Raw genomic sequence first — 22160 nt, forward strand, 5'->3', positions numbered from 1 at the left:
GAATCGATGATATGCAGGCAGGAATATCAGGCAATTATGTGCAAGTTTAAATGACATCTTTGAGTCTTCCTTAACATACACCGGTTGAATCGACAGCTGGAAATGCGTGTCATATGTTAAATGAGTGAAGGCCTACTTTCCGATTGCATTTACCCTATTTGGTGTCCCAACTTGTAATCAATACCATGTGCAATTTGTTAGTACTGTATGTATATAAATTAGCAAATGTTCCAAGACAGACCTCCAAGATTCCCCACTCACAACCTCTTTCCAAATTACTTTTGCATTTAAAGACACAGCTCTCATGTATTATTCACTTTGCCATAATGATGTTTATTTAAGCAAGTGAAATGCTACATGTGATGTAACTACATCATATCAGCAGGCAATAAGGTATTCATTTACTTCATCAATGTCATGTCTTGTGGCTGTAAGTTTCAAGAAATCCTGCTGATGAAACTGCAATTCAAGAAAACAATGTTTTCAAGTTATTAGTGTTTCAGTCTGGCAAGTAATAAATAGTTGTTAAAACTGAATACTTAACATACATTACTCATAGTACCTTCTCTTGTTTCTTTTGTCCTAGTGTACTGGGTGTTATAATATTGGACTCTCACACTGGTAATAGACTAAAAAATAGAAAAGTTATTAAATTATGTCAAATTTTGTCATGCAATCTGTATCTGTTACCAAATTCTGTGCAATTCAAATAATGTACAGTATGCTTGACTTAGATAAAATATACTAACAGCTTTTTCCTAAAAATACCACAGATTTCATTAATGTTATTAATGCTATTAAAATTAATTCTATTCTACATTACATTAAATTGTTCAAAGAAAGGTTACGATGCATACACTGCATAATAGGGTACAAGTAATTACTAAACCGACTTTTGGATGAGATGTAAAACTGAGATGTACCCAGAGATTTTATCTGAGACCTTTCTTAGCTGTAAGGCTCAAAAATACAATATTGGTGCATACTGGGGGTATTCTTATCATGAAAGTACTCTACAGGAGAAGAAAGAAATTTAGAGTGAATGCTTTAGAAACTGAAAAAAATATATAGAATTGGTGTACTAATGAAACATCGAGTGGATGATTTCGAATGTAAAACATGGAGTTAGTGTACTGATAAAGAATAGTTAATACCTTAGATTGGATAAGCTTGGGAAGACCCCACTTGCAATTTATGATCTTTTTCTTTGTATTCATCTCCAATATTTTCTTATGCTCATCACGAAGAAATTCCAGCTCAGTTGGAACAATGACTACTGAAAAAGCAGGCTGTGGTTTTAGCTGGGAGGGAACCAGTTTTGGAGCAGATGGAATGAATGCATCAATTGATTTCTGAATATGTAATAGTAAGCCCCAGTTGTTCTCAAGTTTTTTCTGTATAATGTGCCATTCTAGCCTGTCTCTTGTTTCATTTTTAATGAAAGTTGTTTCCATACCCATAGGCTCTATTTGAGCTCCACCAGCTTTGATTACTGGAGGCAACGGTGGTCCTATAGGAATCATCATTGCCACTGATTCTTCATATAGAGTTGGAAATCCCCAGAGATAGGTAATCTGTTTATGCTTTAAATTCAACTCCAAGTGATCAACAGCGTCCTGTTCAACAAATTGTAAATAACATGGTCTTGGTTTTTTAAATCCTTTACCAAGTACAATAAGCTTTGGCAAAGGTTTCTTTGATTTTGAAGGACAGGGGCTGTTGTAGAACTCCTTTACCATTTCAGGTAAGCACTCTGTCTTAATTTCTAGACACAGCTTTGTTAAACAGATCTCTAGTTTGTATTTCCATTCTGGTTTGAAGCGAGCAAGAAACAAATCCTCATCTAGTTTCTTTGTTTTCTTGCTCCTGCCACCCTTTCCATATTGTAATGTGGATAATTTCCGCCTTTTGACTGTTGGAAATGTGTGTTGAGGAACCATTTTATTTTCTTTATTGCCCACATTAATATAGAGTCATAGTCATAGAGTTATACAGCACAGAAAGAGGCCCTTCGGCCCATCGTGTCTGCGCCGGCCATCAAGCCCTGTCCAATCTAATCCCATTTTCCAGCATTTGGTCCATAGCCTTGTATGCAATGGCATTTCAAGTGCTCATCCAAATGCTTCTTGAATGTTGTGAGGGTTCCTGCCTCTACAACCCTTTCAGGCAGTGAGTACCAGACTGCAACCACCCTCTGGGTGAAAAAGTTCTTCCTCAAATCCCCTCTAAACCTCCTGCCCCTTACCTTGAATCTATGCCCCCTTGTTATTGACCCCCCTACTAAGGGGAAAAGTTCCTCTTTATCTCCCCTATCTATGCCCCTCATCATTTTGTACACCTCAATCAGGTCCCCCCTCAGCCTTCTTTGCTCCAAGGAAAACAACCCCAGCCTGTTTAGTCTTTCTTCATAGCTGAGGCGCTCCATCCCAGGTAACATCCTGGTGAATCTTCTCTGCACCCTCTCCAAAGCAATCACATCCTTCCTATAGTGAGGCGACCAGAACTGCACACAGTACTCCAGCTGTGGCCTTACCAGCATTTTGTACAGCTCCATCATAACCTCCCTGCTCTTATATTCTATGCCTCGGCTAATGAAGGCAAGTATCCCATATGCCTTTTTAACCACCTTATCTACCTGTTCCGCTGCCTTCAGGGATCTATGTACATGTACACCAAGGTCCCTCTGACTCTCTGTGCTTCCTAGGGCCCTACCACTCATTGTGTATTCCCTTGCCTTATTTGTCCGTCCAAAATGCATCACCTCGCACTTTTCAGGGTTAAATTCCATTTGCCACTTTTCCGCCCATCTGACCAACCCGTTTATATCGTCCTGTAGCCTGAGGCTTTCCTCCTCGCAATTTACCACCCCACCAATTTTCATGTCATCTGCGAACTTACTGATCATACCTTTTACATTCTCATCCAAATCATTTATGTAGATCATGATGTGCCTCAATAATCCCGAGACTCGATGTTAGCGAAACAACAAGGCTTTTATTAACTTAGAAGATAACACGCAGTGGAGAGAGGTATCTTCCCTGGAGGTCTGCAGTACTGGCTGTGAGGTCAGACTGAGCTGGCTTACATAGAGGCCAGGTATGGGCAGAGCCCTACACACAACACATTCCATACATTCCAATACACAATACAATGGTGAGGAGAAACCTGAAACCAACCACAGTCACAGGCAATACAATGGTAAGGGGGAACCTGAAACCAACCACAGTCACAGGCAGTGATGAATGGAATATTTCATCACATTCACCCCTTCTATAGATTTAGTCTGTTCGGGGGTTTGGTAGTCCTCTGCGACCGACGTGGCTGTTGTGGTGTCGCGGGTGTCGGCTGGGTGACCCCGGTGGCCTCCTGAGTCTCTGCCGGGGGTGCCGCCAGGGTTGTTGAAGGGGTAGTTGGTGGGGGTGCCGTTGGTCGATGTTCTTCCGGGGGTGATGAAAGAGTAGTGGGTGGGTAAGAGTTGCTGTGGTCGTTGTTGCTGCTATTGCCGTGGTTGTTGTCGTTACCGGCTGGGGCGACGTCTTTTATTGACATGGTGTCCTCCCTTCCGTCGGCGTGCCGGACATACGCGTATTGAGGGTTGGCATGGAGTAGGTGCACTGGCTCCACGACAGGGTCCGTCTTATGGCCCCTCACATGCCTTCGCAAGAATACCGGACCCGGGGTGGAGAGCCATGACGGCATGGATACGCCTGAGGTGGATTTCCGGGGGAAGCTAAACATTCGTTCATGAGGCGTGGCATTAGTGGCAGTACACAATAGCGACCGTATCGAATGGAGCACATCTGAGAGGACTTCCTGCCAGCGGGAGATAGGGAGGCCCTTGGTCCTTAGAGCTAGAGTGACTGCTTTCCATACTGTCCCGTTCTCTCGCTCCACTTGACCGTTACCCCGGGGGTTGTAGCTGGTGGTACGGCTCGTGGCGATACCCCTGGACAGCATGTACTGGCGTAGCTCTTCACTCATGAAGGACGCCCCCCTATCCGTGTGGATGTAGCTCGGCATACCGAACAGGCAGAACAGGCTGTTGAGGCATTTAATGACCGTGGCGCTGGTCATGTCTGGGCAGGGGAAGGCGAATGGGAACCGGGAGTATTCGTCCACAATGTTCAGGAAGTAAACATTGCGGTCAACGGACGGGAGGGGGCCCTTGAAATCTAAGCTGAGCCGCTCAAAGGGCCGTGTAGCTTTGATTAAGTGGGCTCTATCAGGGTGGTAGAACCGAGGCTTGCACTCAGCGCAAGTGCGGCAGTTCCTGGTCAGAGACCGAACTTCCTCAATCGAGTAGGGTAAGTTGCGGGACTTTATGAAGTGGAACAGCCGCGTGACCCCTGGGTGGCAGAGGTCGTTGTGGAGGGTCTGTAGCCGATCCCCGGTGGCGCTGGCACACATCCCTCGTGAGAGGGCATCTGGGGATTCGTTAAGGGCCCCTGGCCGGTAAATGATGTCATACTCGAAGGTGCAGAGCTCGATCCGCCACCTAAGGATCTTATCATTTTTGATCTTCCCCCTCTGTTTATTATTGAACATAAACGCTACCGACCGCTGGTCGGTAAGTAGGGTGAAGCGTTTGCCGGCTAGGTAGTGGCGCCAGTGGCGCACTGCCTCCACGATGGCTTGGGCCTCCTTTTCCACAGAGGAGTGTCTGATCTCGGGCCCTTGGAGGGTCCTCGAGAAGAAAGCTACGGGCCGCCCCGCCTGGTTGAGGGTGGCCGCCAAGGCAAAGTCAGACGCATCACTTTCCACTTGAAATGGAGTGTTCTCGTCCACTGCCTGTAGCGTGGCCCGCTCAATATCCTGCTTAATGCTTTTGAAGGCGGCGTGGGCCTCAGCAGAGAGCGGAAAAGAGGATGCTTTCAAGAGGGGGCGGGCTTTGTCGGAGTAGTTGGGGACCCATTGGGAATAATAAGAAAATAACCCCAAGCACCTTTTCAGGGCTTTGGGAGTGTTGGGCAGGGGCAGCTCCCGTAGGGGGCGCAATCGGTCGGGGTCTGGTCCGATTTCCCCATTCTCCACCACGCTGCCTAGTATGCAGAGGCGCGTGGTGTTGAAAACGCACTTGTCCTCGTTGTAGGTGAGGTTGAGTTTTTGTGCGGTTTTCAGGAACCTCTCGAGGTTCGAGTCGTGATCCTGCTGGTTGTGACCGCAGATGGTGACGTTGTCGAGGTAGGGGAAGGTTGCCTGCAAGTGGTGGTCATCGACCATGCGATCCATCTCCCTCTGGAAGACCGAGACCCCATTCGTCACCCCAAAGGGGACTCTGAGGAATTGGTACAGGCGTCCGTTCGCCTCGAAGGCGGTGTACGGGCGGTCCTCTGGTCTGATAGGAAGCTGGTGGTACGCTGACTTGAGGTCGATGGTGGAGAACACCCGGTATTGGGCGATTTGGTTCACCATTTCTGATATGCGGGGTAGCGGGTAGGCGTCTAGTTGGGTGTACCTGTTGATCGTTTGGCTATAGTCGATCACCATCCGTTTCTTCTCGCTACCCCTTACCACCACCACTTGGGCGCGCCACGGGCTATTGCTGCATTCAATAATGCGCTCTTTCAGGAGCCTGTCTACCTCGGTTGCGATAAACCGCCTGTCCCCCCAGCTGTACCTCCTGCTTTTGGTCGCTATTGGCCGGCAGTTAGGGGTAAGGTTCGCGAATAGCGAAGGCGGCTTTACCTTCAGGGTAGCCAGGCCGCACACTGTGAGGGGCGGCTGGGACCCACCGTACTTGAGCGTGATGCTTTGGTGGTTGCACTGGAAATCCAGGCCCAAGATCACGCTCGCGCATAAATTCTTCATGATTAATACTTTAAAATTATCGTATACAGTCCCGTTAACGGACAATTGTACCGTGCAGTAACCCAGAATGGTCGATGTCTGGGTTTTATCAGCCATAGAGATGGTACCCCGAGTAGGGACCACCTTTAGGGAGAGTTGTCGTGCCAGTTCCGGGTGGATAAAACTCTCCGTGCTTCCACTGTCAATTAAACATTTAACCCCGCACCCGTTTACCTCGATGTCCACCATTGATTTGGATAGCGGGTGGGGCCTGGTCTGGTCCACTGTGACCGATGCCACTGTAGGGCCCTGATCGAGACAAGATGGTGTCCGCGCTGTCTGCTCACAAGATGGCGGACCCCACGAGGTCGGGCAAGATGGCGTCCAAGATGGCCGCTCCCACGGCGCACACGCGGAGGTGGCGGGTTTTGGTTTTCCAGCGGGGTTCCCTCTGCACACCTTCCCAAAGTGCCCCTTCTTACCGCACTTAAAGCAGGTGGTGCCTTTCGCCGGGCACAGGTTTCTGGTGTGCTTTGGCTACCCGCAGAAGTAGCAGTTGGGTCCCCGACGCGTCGCGGCTGTCGTAGGGCTTCTGGGGGGAGAGCGGGGCCCCGACGGTGTCGGGCTGCCGGGCGGGGAAGATGCCTTCCAAGATGGCGGCGCCCTTGGTGCACACGTGGCGGCGTGGACGGCGCGGGCTGAAGAGTAGGCGTCCGAGTTTCTCTGGGCCACATCCAGGGATCGCGCGGTGTCCGCAGCCTGTTTCAGGTCCAATCCCGTTTTTTCCAGCAGTCTTTGCCGGATGTAAGTGGAGCTGAGGCCTGTGATAAAGGCATCGCGAACAAGCTCGTCGGTGTACACTGCAGCTTTTACATCTCGGCACTTGCAGTCTTTGCCAAGCATTTTCAGGGTGCCTAGGAACTCCTCCACCGATTCCCCAGGTCGCTGTGCGCGAGTGGCGAGCAGATGCCTAGCATACACCTCATTCGTAGGCTGCTGGTAATGCGCCTTTAAGATGTCGCAGGCGGCCAGGTACGTGTCGGCGTCTTGGATGAGGGGGTTACCCAATTCCGCAGAATTCCGAGTTTCATACTCGCAGCGTCCGTAGCGTCTTTGACGGCTGCGGAATTGTCCAGGAAGAATTCCATACACATAAACCAGTGTCCGAAGCATGCTGATGCGTCTGGAGCATGCTGATCCAAATCCAAACGTTCGGGTTTCAGGAGTTGATCCATTGTGTTGAAAAATAAGTTAATAAAATTGATGTGCCTCAATAATCCCGAGACTCGATGTTAGCGAAACAACAAGGCTTTTATTAACTTAGAAGATAACACGCAGTGGAGAGAGGTATCTTCCCTGGAGGTCTGCAGTACTGGCTGTGAGGTCAGACTGAGCTGGCTTACATAGAGGCCAGGTATGGGCGGAGCCCTACACACAACACATTCCATACATTCCAATACACAATACAATGGTGAGGAGAAACCTGAAACCAACCACAGTCACAGGCAATACAATGGTAAGGGGGAACCTGAAACCAACCACAGTCACAGGCAGTGATGAATGGAATATTTCATCACAGATCACAAACAGCAAGGGACCCAGCACCGATCCCTGAGGTACCCCACTGGACACAGGCTTCCAGTCACAAAAGCATCCTTCGACCATCACCCTCTGCCTCCTGCCACTCAGCCAGTTTAGGATCCAACGTGCCAAGGCACCCTGGATCCCATGGGCTCTTACCTTCTTGACCAGTCTCCTATGCGGGACTTTGTCAAAAGCCTTACTGAAGTCCATGTATACCACATCCACAGCATTTCCCTCATCCACACACCTTGTCACCCCCTCGAAAAATTCAATCAGATTGGTCAGACATGATTTACCCTTGACAAAGCCATGCTGACTATCCCCGATTAATCCTTGCCTCTCCAAGTGGAGACTAATTTTGTCCCTCAGAATTTTTTCCAATAATTTCCCTACCACAGATGTTAGGCTCACTGGCCTGTAATTCCCTGGTTTATCCCTGCTACCTTTCTTGAATAATGGTACTACGTTAGCTGTTCTCCAGTCCTCTGGTACATCCCCTGTGGCCAGAGAGGTTCTGAAAATTTGTGTCAGAGCCCCTGCAATCTCCTCCTCTGCCTCACACAGCAGCCTGGGATACATCTCATCCGGGCCTGGGGATTTATCCACTTTTTGGCCTGCTAAAACCGCTAGTACCTCCTCCCTCTCGATGCTAATATGTTCAAGTATATCACAGTCCCCTTGCCCGATTTCTATGTCTACATCGTCTTCCTCCATAGTGAACACAGATGCAAAAAATTCATTTAAAACCCCGCCTACATCATCTGGCTCTACACACAGATTGCCACTTTGGTCCCTAATGGGCCCTACCCTTTCCCTGGTTATCCTCTTGCCCTTAATATACTTATAAAACATCTTAGGATTTTCCTTTATTTTGCTCGCCAGTGTTATTTCATGGCCCCTCCTCACTCTCCTAATTTCTTTTTTAAGTATGCCCCTGCACTTTTTATACTCCTCTAGGGCTTCCTCCGTCTTTAGTCTTTTGTAACTGCCAAAAGCCCCCCTTTTTTTCCCAATGCATTTTTGTATATCCCTTGTCATCCAAGGTTCCCTTTGCTTGTTGGTCCCACCCTTGACCTTTACGGGAACATGTTGGCGTTGTACTCTCTCTATTTCCCTTCTGAAAGTCTCCCACTGCTTTGATGTGGATTTTCCTATAAGTAGCTGCTCCCAGTCCACTTTGGCCAGATCCTGCCTTATCATATTAAAATCGGCCTTCCCCCAATTTAGAACCCTTATTTCCGGGCCGTCTTTGTCTTTTTCCATGACCACCTTAAATCTCACCGAATTATGGTCACTGTCGCCAAAATGCTCTCCTACTGACACTTCCACCACTTGCCCAGCTACATTCCCTAGAATTAGGTCCAGTACCGCCCTCTCTCTTGTAGGACTTTCTACACGCTGGCTCAAAAAGCTCTCCTGGATGCACTTTAAGAATTCTGCACCCTCTAAGCCTTTCACACTCTGACTATCCCAATTAATATTGGGGAAGTTGAAATCCCCCACTATTATTACCCTATTATTTTCGCACTTCTCTGAGATTTGCCTACATATCTGTTCCTCTATCTCCCCCTGACTGTTTGGGGGCCGAAAGTACACTCCCAGCAAAGTGCTTGCCCCCTTTTTGTTTTTAAGTTCTACCCATATGGCCTCATTAGAGGAACCCGCTAATATATCATCCCTCCTTACAGCAGTAATTGACTCCTTAATTAATATTGCAACACCCCCTCCCCTTTTACACCCCCCTCTGTCTCGCCTGAAGATTCTATACCCCGGAATATTGAGCTGCCAGTCCTGACCCTCCCTCAACCATGTCTCCGTGATAGCAACAATATCGTACTCCCATGTGTTCAACAACAACTTCAGTTCATCCACCTTATTTGCAAGACTCCTTGCATTAAAATAAATGCCTTCCAGCCTTGCCATATTCCCTTTTGCCTTCACATATTTGCTCTGCCTTCCCAGCTGACTTGTTTTTTCCTCTGTATTTGGCTGCAATTCACCCCCTACTATAGCTCCACTCTGTATCCCATCCCCCCCCCAACAGTGCTAGCAAACCTCCCCGCAAGGATATTGGTCCCCCTCTGGTTCAGGTGTAAACCATCCGACTTGTACAAGTCCCACCTTTCCCAGAAGCAGACCCAGTGATCCAGGAAACTAAAGCCCTCCCTCTTGCACCAACTCTTTAGCCACGCATTCATCTGTTCTATCTTCCTATTCCTATACTCACTGGCACGTGGCACCGGGAGTAATCCAGAGATTACAACCTTTGAGGTCCTGCTCTTTAATCTTCTACCTAGCTCCCTAAATTCTTGCTGCAGGACCTCATCCCTCTTTTTACCTATGTCGTTGGTACCAATGTGGACCACGACCTCTGGCTGTTCGCCCTCCCCCTCCAGAATGCCCTGCAGCCGCTCAGTGACATCCTTGACCCTGGCACCAGGGAGGCAAACAAACCATCCTGGATTCACGTCTACGGCCACAGAAACGCCTATCTGTTCCCCTTACTATAGAATCCCCTACCACTATTGCTCTCCCACTCTTTTTCCTCCCTTCCTGGGCAGCAGGAGCACCCCCAGTGCCAGGAAGTTGGCTGCTGCTGCCTTCCTCTGGTAATGCATCCCCCTCAACAGTATCCAAAGCGGTATAACTGGTTGAAAGGGGGATGGCCACAGGGGTCTCCTGCACTACCTGCCTGCTTCTATTGTTCCGCCTGGTGGTCACCCATTTCCCTTCTGCCTGTGCAGCCCTACCCTGCGGTGTGACCAACTCACTGTACGAGTAATTCGCGACCCTCTCAGCATCGTGAATGCTCCACAACCCATCCACCCGCAGCTCCAGCGCCGCAAGACGTCCCGTTAGTAGCTGCAGCTGGATGCATTTCTGGCACACGTGTTGGTCAGGGACACTGGCAGCATCCCTGAATTGCCACATAGAGCAAGAGGAGCACATCACGGGGCTGGGCTCTCCTGGCATGACCTACCCCCTTAATCAATTTAAATTAACTTAGTTCAATGCCACCAGCAAAGTAAACCTTACCTGGTCTCTGGAGCCCTTTGTAGGCCCGCTCTACCGCTGAAGCACCCGCCGAAGTGGATACATCTGCAGCAGTAGTCATAAACTTATTCAAAGATGACTGGATAAGCTTGGGAAGACCCCACTTGCAATTTATGATCTTTTTCTTTGTATTCATCTCCAATATTTTCTTATGCTCATCATGAAGAAATTCCAGCTCAGTTGGAACAATGACTACTGAAAAAGCAGGCTGTGGTTTTAGCTGGGAGGGAACCAGTTTTGGAGCAGGTGGAATGAATGCATCATTTGATTTCTGAATATGTAATGGTAAGCCCAAGTTGTTCTCGAGTTGTTTCTGTAGAATGTGCCATTCTAGCCTGTCTCTTGTTTCATTTTTAATGAAAGTTGTTTCCATACCCATAGGCTCTATTTGAGCTCCACCAGCTTTGATTACTGGAGGCAACGGTGGTCCTTTAGGAATCATCATTGCTACTGATTCTTCATATAGAGTTGGAAATCTCCAGAGATAGGTAATCTGTTTATGCTTTAAATTCAACTCCAAGTGATCAACAGCGTCCTGTTCAACAAATTGTAAATAACATGGTCTTGGTTTTTTCAATCCTTTACCAAGTACAATAAGCTTTGGCAAAGGTTTCTTTGATTTTGAAGGGTAGGTGCTTTTGTAGAACTCCGTTACCATTTCAGGTAAGCACTCCAGCTTAATTTCTAGACACAGCTTTGTTGAACAGATCTCTAGTTTGTATTTCCATTCTGGTTTGAAGCTAGCAAGAAACAAATCCTCATCTAGTTTCTTTGTTTTCTTGCTCCTGCCACCCTTTTCATATTGTAATGTGGATAATTTCCGCCTTTTGATTGTTGGAAATGTGTGTTGAGGAACCATTTTCTTTTCTTTATTGCCCACATTAATATTGCTGGATACATCTGCAGCAGTAGTCATAAACTTATTCAAAGATGACTGGATAAGCTTGGGAAGACCCCACTTGCAATTTATGATCTTTTTCTTTGTATTCATCTCCAATATTTTCTTATGCTCATCATGAAGAAATTCCAGCTCAGTTGGAACAATGACTACTGAAAAAGCAGGCTGTGGTTTTAGCTGGGAGGGAACCAGTTTTGGAGCAGGTGGAATGAATGCATCATTTGATTTCTGAATATGTAATGGTAAGCCCAAGTTGTTCTCGAGTTGTTTCTGTAGAATGTGCCATTCTAGCCTGTCTCTTGTTTCATTTTTAATGAAAGTTGTTTCCATACCCATAGGCTCTATTTGAGCTCCACCAGCTTTGATTACTGGAGGCAACGGTGGTCCTTTAGGAATCATCATTGCTACTGATTCTTCATATAGAGTTGGAAATCTCCAGAGATAGGTAATCTGTTTATGCTTTAAATTCAACTCCAAGTGATCAACAGCGTCCTGTTCAACAAATTGTAAATAACATGGTCTTGGTTTTTTCAATCCTTTACCAAGTACAATAAGCTTTGGCAAAGGTTTCTTTGATTTTGAAGGGTAGGTGCTTTTGTAGAACTCCGTTACCATTTCAGGTAAGCACTCCAGCTTAATTTCTAGACACAGCTTTGTTGAACAGATCTCTAGTTTGTATTTCCATTCTGGTTTGAAGCTAGCAAGAAACAAATCCTCATCTAGTTTCTTTGTTTTCTTGCTCCTGCCTCCCTTTTCATATTGTAATGTGGATAATTTCCGCCTTTTGATTGTTGGAAATGTGTGTTGAGGAACCATTTTCTTTTCTTTATTGCCCACATTAATATTGCTGGATACATCTGCAGCAGTAGTCATAAACTTATTCAAAGATGACTGGATAAGCTTGGGAAGACCCCACTTGCAATTTATGATCTTTTTCTTTGTATTCATCTCCAATATTTTCTTATGCTCATCATGAAGAAATTCCAGCTCAGTTGGAACAATGACTACTGAAAAAGCAGGCTGTGGTTTTAGCTGGGAGGGAACCAGTTTTGGAGCAGGTGGAATGAATGCATCATTTGATTTCTGAATATGTAATGGTAAGCCCAAGTTGTTCTCGAGTTGTTTCTGTAGAATGTGCCATTCTAGCCTGTCTCTTGTTACATTTTTAATGAAAGTTGTTTCCATACCCATAGGCTCTATTTGAGCTCCACCAGCTTTGATTACTGGAGGCAACGGTGGTCCTTTAGGAATCATCATTGCTACTGATTCTTCATATAGAGTTGGAAATCTCCAGAGATAAGTAATCTGTTTATGCTTTAAATTCAACTCCAAGTGATCAACAGCGTCCTGTTCAACAAATTGTAAATAACATGGTCTTGGTTTTTTCAATCCTTTACCAAGTACAATAAGCTTTGGCAAAGGTTTCTTTGATTTTGAAGGGTAGGTGCTTTTGTAGAACTCCGTTACCATTTCAGGTAAGCACTCCAGCTTAATTTCTAGACACAGCTTTGTTGAACAGATCTCTAGTTTGTATTTCCATTCTGGTTTGAAGCTAGCAAGAAACAAATCCTCATCTAGTTTCTTTGTTTTCTTGCTCCTGCCACCCTTTTCATATTGTAATGTGGATAATTTCCGCCTTTTGATTGTTGGAAATGTGTGTTGAGGAACCATTTTCTTTTCTTTATTGCCCACATTAATATTGCTGGATACATCTGCAGCAGTAGTCATAAACTTATTCAAAGATGACTGGATAAGCTTGGGAAGACCCCACTTGCAATTTATGATCTTTTTCTTTGTATTCATCTCCAATATTTTCTTATGCTCATCATGAAGAAATTCCAGCTCAGTTGGAACAATGACTACTGAAAAAGCAGGCTGTGGTTTTAGCTGGGAGGGAACCAGTTTTGGAGCAGATGGAATGAATGCATCATTTGATTTCTGAATATGTAATGGTAAGCCCAAGTTGTTCTCGAGTTGTTTCTGTAGAATGTGCCATTCTAGCCTGTCTCTTGTTTCATTTTTAATGAAAGTTGTTTCCATACCCATAGGCTCTATTTGAGCTCCACCAGCTTTGATTACTGGAGGCAACGGTGGTCCTTTAGGAATCATCATTGCTACTGATTCTTCATATAGAGTTGGAAATCTCCAGAGATAGGTAATCTGTTTATGCTTTAAATTCAACTCCAAGTGATCAACAGCGTCCTGTTCAACAAATTGTAAATAACATGGTCTTGGTTTTTTCAATCCTTTACCAAGTACAATAAGCTTTGGCAAAGGTTTCTTTGATTTTGAAGGGTAGGTGCTTTTGTAGAACTCCGTTACCATTTCAGGTAAGCACTCCAGCTTAATTTCTAGACACAGCTTTGTTGAACAGATCTCTAGTTTGTATTTCCATTCTGGTTTGAAGCTAGCAAGAAACAAATCCTCATCTAGTTTCTTTGTTTTCTTGCTCCTGCCACCCTTTTCATATTGTAATGTGGATAATTTCCGCCTTTTGATTGTTGGAAATGTGTGTTGAGGAACCATTTTATTTTCTTTATTGCCCACATTAATATTGCTGGATACATCTGCAGCAGTAGTCATAAACTTATTCAAAGATGACTGGATAAGCTTGGGAAGACCCCACTTGCAATTTATGATCTTTTTCTTTGTATTCATCTCCAATATTTTCTTATGCTCATCATGAAGAAATTCCAGCTCAGTTGGAACAATGACTACTGAAAAAGCAGGCTGTGGTTTTAGCTGGGAGGGAACCAGTTTTGGAGCAGGTGGAATGAATGCATCATTTGATTTCTGAATATGTAATGGTAAGCCCAAGTTGTTCTCGAGTTGTTTCTGTAGAATGTGCCATTCTAGCCTGTCTCTTGTCTCATTTTTAATGAAAGTTGTTTCCATACCCATAGGCTCTATTTGAGCTCCACCAGCTTTGATTACTGGAGGCAACGGTGGTCCTTTAGGAATCATCATTGCTACTGATTCTTCATATAGAGTTGGAAATCTCCAGAGATAGGTAATCTGTTTATGCTTTAAATTCAACTCCAAGTGATCAACAGCGTCCTGTTCAACAAATTGTAAATAACATGGTCTTGGTTTTTTCAATCCTTTACCAAGTACAATAAGCTTTGGCAAAGGTTTCTTTGATTTTGAAGGATAGGTGCTTTTGTAGAACTCCGTTACCATTTCAGGTAAGCACTCCAGCTTAATTTCTAGACACAGCTTTGTTGAACAGATCTCTAGTTTGTATTTCCATTCTGGTTTGAAGCTAGCAAGAAACAAATCCTCATCTAGTTTCTTTGTTTTCTTGCTCCTGCCACCCTTTTCATATTGTAATGTGGATAATTTCCGCCTTTTGATTGTTGGAAATGTGTGTTGAGGAACCATTTTCTTTTCTTTATTGCCCACATTAATATTGCTGGATACATCTGCAGCAGTAGTCATAAACTTATTCAAAGATGACTGGATAAGCTTGGGAAGACCCCACTTGCAATTTATGATCTTTTTCTTTGTATTCATCTCCAATATTTTCTTATGCTCATCATGAAGAAATTCCAGCTCAGTTGGAACAATGACTACTGAAAAAGCAGGCTGTGGTTTTAGCTGGGAGGGAACCAGTTTTGGAGCAGGTGGAATGAATGCATCATTTGATTTCTGAATATGTAATGGTAAGCCCAAGTTGTTCTCGAGTTGTTTCTGTAGAATGTGCCATTCTAGCCTGTCTCTTGTTTCATTTTTAATGAAAGTTGTTTCCATACCCATAGGCTCTATTTGAGCTCCACCAGCTTTGATTACTGGAGGCAACGGTGGTCCTTTAGGAATCATCATTGCTACTGATTCTTCATATAGAGTTGGAAATCTCCAGAGATAGGTAATCTGTTTATGCTTTAAATTCAACTCCAAGTGATCAACAGCGTCCTGTTCAACAAATTGTAAATAACATGGTCTTGGTTTTTTCAATCCTTTACCAAGTACAATAAGCTTTGGCAAAGGTTTCTTTGATTTTGAAGGATAGGTGCTTTTGTAGAACTCCGTTACCATTTCAGGTAAGCACTCCAGCTTAATTTCTAGACACAGCTTTGTTGAACAGATCTCTAGTTTGTATTTCCATTCTGGTTTGAAGCTAGCAAGAAACAAATCCTCATCTAGTTTCTTTGTTTTCTTGCTCCTGCCACCCTTTTCATATTGTAATGTGGATAATTTCCGCCTTTTGATTGTTGGAAATGTGTGTTGAGGAACCATTTTCTTTTCTTTATTGCCCACATTAATATTGCTGGATACATCTGCAGCAGTAGTCATAAACTTATTCAAAGATGACTGGATAAGCTTGGGAAGACCCCACTTGCAATTTATGATCTTTTTCTTTGTATTCATCTCCAATATTTTCTTATGCTCATCATGAAGAAATTCCAGCTCAGTTGGAACAATGACTACTGAAAAAGCAGGCTGTGGTTTTAGCTGGGAGGGAACCAGTTTTGGAGCAGGTGGAATGAATGCATCATTTGATTTCTGAATATGTAATGGTAAGCCCAAGTTGTTCTCGAGTTGTTTCTGTAGAATGTGCCATTCTAGCCTGTCTCTTGTTTCATTTTTAATGAAAGTTGTTTCCATACCCATAGGCTCTATTTGAGCTCCACCAGCTTTGATTACTGGAGGCAACGGTGGTCCTTTAGGAATCATCATTGCTACTGATTCTTCATATAGAGTTGGAAATCTCCAGAGATAGGTAATCTGTTTATGCTTTAAATTCAACTCCAAGTGATCAACAGCGTCCTGTTCAACAAATTGTAAATAACATGGTCTTGGTTTTTTCAATCCTTTACCAAGTACAATAAGCTTTGGCAAAGGTTTCTTTGATTTTGAAGGATAGGTGCTTTTGTAGAACTCCGTTACCATTTCAGGTAAGCACTCCAGCTTAATTTCTAGACACAGCTTTGTTGAACAGATCTCTAGTTTGTATTTCCATTCTGGTTTGAAGCTAGCAAGAAACAAATCCTCATCTAGTTTCTTTGTTTTCTTGCTCCTGCCACCCTTTTCATATTGTAATGTGGATAATTTCCGCCTTTTGATTGTTGGAAATGTGTGTTGAGGAACCATTTTCTTTTCTTTATTGCCCACATTAATATTGCTGGATACATCTGCAGCAGTAGTCATAAACTTATTCAAAGATGACTGGATAAGCTTGGGAAGACCCCACTTGCAATTTATGATCTTTTTCTTTGTATTCATCTCCAATATTTTCTTATGCTCATCATGAAGAAATTCCAGCTCAGTTGGAACAATGTCTACTGAAAAAGCAGGCTGTGGTTTTAGCTGGGAGGGAACCAGTTTTGGAGCAGATGGAATGAATGCATCATTTGATTTCTGAATATGTAATGGTAAGCCCAAGTTGTTCTCGAGTTGTTTCTGTAGAATGTGCCATTCTAGCCTGTCTCTTGTTTCATTTTTAATGAAAGTTGTTTCCATACCCATAGGCTCTATTTGAGCTCCACCAGCTTTGATTACTGGAGGCAACGGTGGTCCTTTAGGAATCATCATTGCTACTGATTCTTCATATAGAGTTGGAAATCTCCAGAGATAGGTAATCTGTTTATGCTTTAAATTCAACTCCAAGTGATCAACAGCGTCCTGTTCAACAAATTGTAAATAACATGGTCTTGGTTTTTTCAATCCTTTACCAAGTACAATAAGCTTTGGCAAAGGTTTCTTTGATTTTGAAGGGTAGGTGCTTTTGTAGAACTCCGTTACCATTTCAGGTAAGCACTCCAGCTTAATTTCTAGACACAGCTTTGTTGAACAGATCTCTAGTTTGTATTTCCATTCTGGTTTGAAGCTAGCAAGAAACAAATCCTCATCTAGTTTCTTTGTTTTCTTGCTCCTGCCACCCTTTTCATATTGTAATGTGGATAATTTCCGCCTTTTGATTGTTGGAAATGTGTGTTGAGGAACCATTTTATTTTCTTTATTGCCCACATTAATATTGCTGGATACATCTGCAGCAGTAGTCATAAACTTATTCAAAGATGACTGGATAAGCTTGGGAAGACCCCACTTGCAATTTATGATCTTTTTCTTTGTATTCATCTCCAATATTTTCTTATGCTCATCATGAAGAAATTCCAGCTCAGTTGGAACAATGACTACTGAAAAAGCAGGCTGTGGTTTTAGCTGGGAGGGAACCAGTTTTGGAGCAGGTGGAATGAATGCATCATTTGATTTCTGAATATGTAATGGTAAGCCCAAGTTGTTCTCGAGTTGTTTCTGTAGAATGTGCCATTCTAGCCTGTCTCTTGTTTCATTTTTAATGAAAGTTGTTTCCATACCCATAGGCTCTATTTGAGCTCCACCAGCTTTGATTACTGGAGGCAACGGTGGTCCTTTAGGAATCATCATTGCTACTGATTCTTCATATAGAGTTGGAAATCTCCAGAGATAGGTAATCTGTTTATGCTTTAAATTCAACTCCAAGTGATCAACAGCGTCCTGTTCAACAAATTGTAAATAACATGGTCTTGGTTTTTTCAATCCTTTACCAAGTACAATAAGCTTTGGCAAAGGTTTCTTTGATTTTGAAGGATAGGTGCTTTTGTAGAACTCCGTTACCATTTCAGGTAAGCACTCCAGCTTAATTTCTAGACACAGCTTTGTTGAACAGATCTCTAGTTTGTATTTCCATTCTGGTTTGAAGCTAGCAAGAAACAAATCCTCATCTAGTTTCTTTGTTTTCTTGCTCCTGCCACCCTTTTCATATTGTAATGTGGATAATTTCCGCCTTTTGATTGTTGGAAATGTGTGTTGAGGAACCATTTTATTTTCTTTATTGCCCACATTAATATTGCTGGATACATCTGCAGCAGTAGTCATAAACTTATTCAAAGATGACTGGATAAGCTTGGGAAGACCCCACTTGCAATTTATGATCTTTTTCTTTGTATTCATCTCCAATATTTTCTTATGCTCATCATGAAGAAATTCCAGCTCAGTTGGAACAATGACTACTGAAAAAGCAGGCTGTGGTTTTAGCTGGGAGGGAACCAGTTTTGGAGCAGATGGAATGAATGCATCATTTGATTTCTGAATATGTAATGGTAAGCCCAAGTTGTTCTCGAGTTGTTTCTGTAGAATGTGCCATTCTAGCCTGTCTCTTGTTTCATTTTTAATGAAAGTTGTTTCCATACCCATAGGCTCTATTTGAGCTCCACCAGCTTTGATTACTGGAGGCAACGGTGGTCCTTTAGGAATCATCATTGCTACTGATTCTTCATATAGAGTTGGAAATCTCCAGAGATAGGTAATCTGTTTATGCTTTAAATTCAACTCCAAGTGATCAACAGCGTCCTGTTCAACAAATTGTAAATAACATGGTCTTGGTTTTTTCAATCCTTTACCAAGTACAATAAGCTTTGGCAAAGGTTTCTTTGATTTTGAAGGGTAGGTGCTTTTGTAGAACTCCGTTACCATTTCAGGTAAGCACTCCAGCTTCATTTCTAGACACAGCTTTGTTGAACAGATCTCTAGTTTGTATTTCCATTCTGGTTTGAAGCTAGCAAGAAACAAGTCCTCATCTAGTTTCTTTGTTTTCTTGCTCCTGCCACCCTTTTCATATTGTAATGTGGATAATTTCCGCCTTTTGATTGTTGGAAATGTGTGTTGAGGAACCATTTTCTTTTCTTTATTGCCCACATTAATATTGCTGGATACATCTGCAGCAGTAGTCATAAACTTATTCAAAGATGACTGGATAAGCTTGGGAAGACCCCACTTGCAATTTATGATCTTTTTCTTTGTATTCATCTCCAATATTTTCTTATGCTCATCATGAAGAAATTCCAGCTCAGTTGGAACAATGACTACTGAAAAAGCAGGCTGTGGTTTTAGCTGGGAGGGAACCAGTTTTGGAGCAGGTGGAATGAATGCATCATTTGATTTCTGAATATGTAATGGTAAGCCCAAGTTGTTCTCGAGTTGTTTCTGTAGAATGTGCCATTCTAGCCTGTCTGTTTCATTTTTAATGAAAGTTGTTTCCATACCCATAGGCTCTATTTGAGCTCCACCAGCTTTGATTACTGGAGGCAACGGTGGTCCTTTAGGAATCATCATTGCTACTGATTCTTCATATAGAGTTGGAAATCTCCAGAGATAGGTAATCTGTTTATGCTTTAAATTCAACTCCAAGTGATCAACAGCGTCCTGTTCAACAAATTGTAAATAACATGGTCTTGGTTTTTTCAATCCTTTACCAAGTACAATAAGCTTTGGCAAAGGTTTCTTTGATTTTGAAGGATAGGTGCTTTTGTAGAACTCCGTTACCATTTCAGGTAAGCACTCCAGCTTCATTTCTAGACACAGCTTTGTTGAACAGATCTCTAGTTTGTATTTCCATTCTGGTTTGAAGCTAGCAAGAAACAAATCCTCATCTAGTTTCTTTGTTTTCTTGCTCCTGCCACCCTTTTCATATTGTAATGTGGATAATTTCCGCCTTTTGATTGTTGGAAATGTGTGTTGAGGAACCATTTTATTTTCTTTATTGCCCACATTAATATTGCTGGATACATCTGCAGCAGTAGCCATAAACTTATTCAAAGATGACTGGATAAGCTTGGGAAGACCCCACTTGCAATTTATGATCTTTTTCTTTGTATTCATCTCCAATATTTTCTTATGCTCACCATGAAGAAATTCCAGCTCAGTTGGAACAATGACTACTGAAAAAGCAGGCTGTGGTTTTAGCTGGGAGGGAACCAGTTTTGGAGCAGATGGAATGAATGCATCATTTGATTTCTGAATATGTAATGGTAAGCCCAAGTTGTTCTCGAGTTGTTTCTGTAGAATGTGCCATTCTAGCCTGTCTCTTGTTTCATTTTTAATGAAAGTTGTTTCCATACCCATAGGCTCTATTTGAGCTCCACCAGCTTTGATTACTGGAGGCAACGGTGGTCCTTTAGGAATCATCATTGCTACTGATTCTTCATATAGAGTTGGAAATCTCCAGAGATAGGTAATCTGTTTATGCTTTAAATTCAACTCCAAGTGATCAACAGCGTCCTGTTCAACAAATTGTAAATAACATGGTCTTGGTTTTTTCAATCCTTTACCAAGTACAATAAGCTTTGGCAAAGGTTTCTTTGATTTTGAAGGATAGGTGCTTTTGTAGAACTCCGTTACCATTTCAGGTAAGCACTCCAGCTTAATTTCTAGACACAGCTTTGTTGAACAGATCTCTAGTTTGTATTTCCATTCTGGTTTGAAGCTAGCAAGAAACAAATCCTCATCTAGTTTCTTTGTTTTCTTGCTCCTGCCACCCTTTTCATATTGTAATGTGGATAATTTCCGCCTTTTGATTGTTGGAAATGTGTGTTGAGGAACCATTTTCTTTTCTTTATTGCCCACATTAATATTGCTGGATACATCTGCAGCAGTAGTCATAAACTTATTCAAAGATGACTGGATAAGCTTGGGAAGACCCCACTTGCAATTTATGATCTTTTTCTTTGTATTCATCTCCAATATTTTCTTATGCTCATCATGAAGAAATTCCAGCTCAGTTGGAACAATGACTACTGAAAAAGCAGGCTGTGGTTTTAGCTGGGAGGGAACCAGTTTTGGAGCAGATGGAATGAATGCATCATTTGATTTCTGAATATGTAATGGTAAGCCCAAGTTGTTCTCGAGTTGTTTCTGTAGAATGTGCCATTCTAGCCTGTCTCTTGTTTCATTTTTAATGAAAGTTGTTTCCATACCCATAGGCTCTATTTGAGCTCCACCAGCTTTGATTACTGGAGGCAACGGTGGTCCTTTAGGAATCATCATTGCTACTGATTCTTCATATAGAGTTGGAAATCTCCAGAGATAGGTAATCTGTTTATGCTTTAAATTCAACTCCAAGTGATCAACAGCATCCTGTTCAACAAATTGTAAATAACATGGTCTTGGTTTTTTCAATCCTTTACCAAGTACAATAAGCTTTGGCAAAGGTTTCTTTGATTTTGAAGGATAGGTGCTTTTGTAGAACTCCGTTACCATTTCAGGTAAGCACTCCAGCTTAATTTCGAGACACAGCTTCTGTATAATGTGCCATTTCAATTTGTCTCTAGCCTCATCTTCAATGAAAGTTGTTTCCATACCCACAGGCTCTATTTGTGCTCCACCAGCTTTGATTACTGGAGGCAACGTTGGTCCTGTAGCAATCATTATTGCCACTGATTCTTCATAGAGTTGGTAATCCTGTAAAATTCGAAATTTTCATTAATAATCACGCTGTTAATTAAGGTTAATAAGACAGTTTTATTGACCAAAAGATTCTTGTATAGAGAAACCTTTGATAAAAGGGCACACAAAATGGCCGCCAGACCTCGTGACCAGTTTCTGGGACCATGCACGGTGGCATAGTGGTTTGCACTGTTGCCTCACAGTGCCAGGGACCCGGGTTCAAATCCGGCCTCGGGCGACTGTCTGTGTGGAGTTTGCACATTCTCCCTGTGTTTGTGTGGGTTTCCTCCGGGTGCTCCGGTTTCCTCCCACAGTCCAAAGATGTGCGGGTTAGGTTGATTGGCTATGATAAATTGACCCTTAGTGTTAGGGGGATTAAATACGTGGGATTACAGGGATAGGGTGGGATATGTGTTGGTGTCGGGGTTACGGGGATCGGGTGGGATATGTGTCGGTGCAGGCTTGATGGGCCGAAATGGCCTCTATCTGCACTGTGGGGTTTCTGTGATTTCTGTGATTTGAATTTCTGTTACTGCAAGTCAGACAGGCTTGTGGATTGAGGACATTAAGCCCGCGAAAACCAGTTTCGGGAAACCGAAACTCAGGGAACTGAGCATACATTATTAATTAGATT

General features: G+C 43.2%; 1 protein-coding gene across 1 annotated transcript; it reads right to left on the minus strand.

Moving 5' to 3' along the window:
• Nucleotides 1–309: 309 nt before the first annotated feature.
• LOC147111957 (uncharacterized) lies at nucleotides 310–21559 on the minus strand. Its single transcript, XM_085998304.1, has 5 exons — nucleotides 18209–21559; nucleotides 16475–17977; nucleotides 10408–16285; nucleotides 563–629; nucleotides 310–459 (listed from the first exon to the last, which is right to left on the minus strand). The coding sequence occupies exons 1-4, from the start codon at nucleotides 21506–21508 to the stop codon at nucleotides 598–600; spliced, it is 10713 nt and encodes a 3570-aa protein (XP_085854430.1). The 5' UTR covers nucleotides 21509–21559; the 3' UTR covers nucleotides 310–459; nucleotides 563–597.
• Nucleotides 21560–22160: the final 601 nt, after the last annotated feature.

Source organism: Somniosus microcephalus, chromosome 10, assembly GCF_052327205.1.
Source record: "Somniosus microcephalus isolate GS21.2 chromosome 10, FLI_Smic_1.0, whole genome shotgun sequence".
In the NCBI taxonomy this organism is placed as follows: Eukaryota; Metazoa; Chordata; class Chondrichthyes; order Squaliformes; family Somniosidae; genus Somniosus; species Somniosus microcephalus.